This window comes from Silurus aristotelis (assembly GCF_946808225.1).
Source record: "Silurus aristotelis genome assembly, chromosome: 3".
NCBI lineage: Eukaryota > Metazoa > Chordata > Actinopteri > Siluriformes > Siluridae > Silurus > Silurus aristotelis.
Window position 1 is genome coordinate 37,903,189 of NC_139576.1, and position 2,779 is coordinate 37,905,967.

General features: G+C 42.7%; 1 protein-coding gene across 1 annotated transcript in view; it reads right to left on the reverse strand.

Moving 5' to 3' along the window:
• Positions 1-1,673: 1,673 nt before the first annotated feature.
• Positions 1,674-2,779, reverse strand: part of ofd1 (OFD1 centriole and centriolar satellite protein) — a gene marked incomplete at its 3' end in the record, with an annotated part of 8,527 nt that continues 7,421 nt past the window's right edge. Inside the window, exon 18 of the mRNA XM_083535497.1 lies at positions 1,674-1,711. Coding sequence (XP_083391623.1) covers positions 1,674-1,711 — 38 coding nt within the window. The remainder of the gene's footprint in view (positions 1,712-2,779) is intronic.

Below are 2,779 nucleotides of genomic sequence, written 5' to 3' on the forward strand. Positions count from 1 at the left end.
TAAGACTCATTGGGTTTTTTCCAGGAGCTTGTTTCTCCAGCAGATGAACTACGGTGAATCACAGATGCAGGACCAGAACAACTTTGTCTATGGCTTTGATCTCATTCACCACCTTCAGGAATTAGTCTGGTTTTATCCCACACTGTTTAGAACATTGAGCACTTCTCATGAAGATCAGACTTAAACCCAGATCAACACTTTAAGGGTGATGGGTCTCTGGATGGTGCAGGCTGACCAGAAGATGTGCATGTAGAATAGTTTAAAATGTTTATGATGTAATAAGTCTGGATATTATAAAGCTGTTGCTGGGGGGGCAGGAGGCAGAACTTCCTGGTGAATTATTCTCAACTTTTTCTCTTTCTATCAGTAGGCAGAGCTGAAGTGCACAGCTGGAGATCTGGCAGGAATTGCAGATTTTATAGGGAAATCCCTGCTGTGGACCTGCACATGGCCAATGCAACTATTGCTTCTGCTTTAGCACTTTATACTTCACCACTTTATGATTCTTTCAGGTTACCTTGGTTACCTGATGTCTCCTCGTTCCTCACTGCTAAACCAGCCAGCTGCCATGCGTGAGTGCAGCTCAGATGAGTTCTCTCTGAATGTGAGTGTTTGTAGGACACACAGTATGAGCAGGTTTGGGGAGATGATTGGTCTCACAGCGGGGCTGTGGTATTGATTAGCTGATAGAGCGAGTGAGCGAATGGCCATAGGCACATTTCCAATAATTCACTGAAAACAATGTCATGAGCTCAGTGTACTGCTGTAGATTCAAATCCAGACCCAATCAATCTGCTAACAACAATCCTTTAATATTAATCACGTACGCGACACGTGAGTTTAGAATTTATTTATAATTGTAGATATTTTAACGTTTGCTTTGCTGTTTGTTGCTCCTGATGATGAATTCACACACATGTAATGTGAATATAACACGAGATATAACTGGGATGCTTTGAGTTGAATCAGTACATTGGCATCTCATAGGTGCAACGTCTTACACGTGTCCTGATGTGTTCTTTCAGATCTCATGGTCCTGTTATGTGGGAGAACCTGGACTGCAGTGGCTCGCTTGGATTTACATTTACCGCATTTTTCAGACGTTCTTATCCAAAACAAATTATCTCCCTTATACAACTGAGCAGGTGAGGATTAAGGGCCATGTTTAAGGGCCCAGCCGTGGCAGCTTGGTGGTGGTGGGATTTGAACTTAAGACCTTTTGATCTGAAGTTCAACACTGGGCTACCACTTCCACAAATACATGGATAACCATGTCATGTTGAAGAATAAGTCACTTGGACAGAAGTTTCTTATTTTTCCAAATCAGTTAAACTTCTAATATACACATGAATAAACAAAACACCACATACCATTAACCCTGAAGCTGAGATGGGGCTGGATATCTGAGCGTGAAGCAATGGAGATTAGACGTACATGCCTCTCAGCTCTCTTTCAAAAGCCCAGCTATCCCTGTTTAACATTCCGTTAGCCTCCATGCTCTAGATGGTGGACCTTTGTGTTTCTCCAGAATGCCTCCAGGTCTTTAATAAATACTAAATCCCCTGGCAGCTCTGGGAATTCCCAGGTGGACCATATCCAGGAATGGAGAACTGACAACTCAAAATGTATGTCTTTTCAATTCTGGGTCTTAAGTGTAAATTCCCACTCCATACTCAGAGCTGGAAGAGGTTCTCAGTAAAGCCAAAGCCCCCTGAGATGTGGACCACAACACAGTCGATTTTATGTGAGCAAGTAAAGTATATGTGATGGAGGCTCTGCCCTTGGTGTGTTCACCCCTTCATCTCACCTGCCACCAGGATCTTTTACCTTCAGTGGATTAAAAGGAAAATGTAGATATCTCAGTATCTGCTGAGGATCTGCACATCACACTGGAAATACACTGATCTTCTCTTATAGCATGCTGAACTCTCCCCCAGTTTTCTCAACATTGCAGTCCATACGTCACCTCGAGTCCTCGTTTATTCAGCTTCCAGCAGAGACGTTAAAGAGCTCATGATGATAGCAGCATCCATGATAGAAGAACAAATCCAAGATCATCACGATGACTTCAAGCACAAGGTTCAGCAAATCCTAGGAGAATTTGTAGTGTGTGTGTGTGTGTGTGTGTGTGTGTGTGTGTGTGTGTGTGTGTGACAGTTTTGACTTTGTGGGGACACGTTATTTATTTTATTTTGTAATTTTTTTAGATGTCTCTCTCGGTGAGTGGGACTGTGTAATAAATGTAATGCAATGTGTGTGTGTGTGTGTGTGTGTGTGTGTGTGTGTGTGTGTGTGTTTGCATGTTTCCTTCAGGGAGTCATTCATATTTGTTTCATTTCCTTCTCCTTCTGGTTGCTGTGGAAACACAGTGCTCTTCATAGCTACATGTACCACCTCAGAGTCGCCTATCTTTACCACACACACACACACACACACACACACACACACACACACACACACACACACACAGCTCATGAATCAGACCAAAACCAAAAAACATTTGAACTGTAAATGTGATTTCTTTTGTTATTTTAAATGAAAATCTTATTTACACAGAATCCCAGACTGATACTGAGCTCTGGAGCGAGTCTGAGGAGAAGAACATCAGCATGGAGATGAGTAGAAGAACACTGACCTCCCCAGGATAATCACCACAGGGCTTCTGTAGCTGATGTAGCTCAGAGTGGCTGAGATACACTTTAGAAGCTCAGAACACACTCTCATTACTCGAGCTTAATTGACTGTAGTGAAGATCGGAGGAAAAGCGTCAGTACATTGT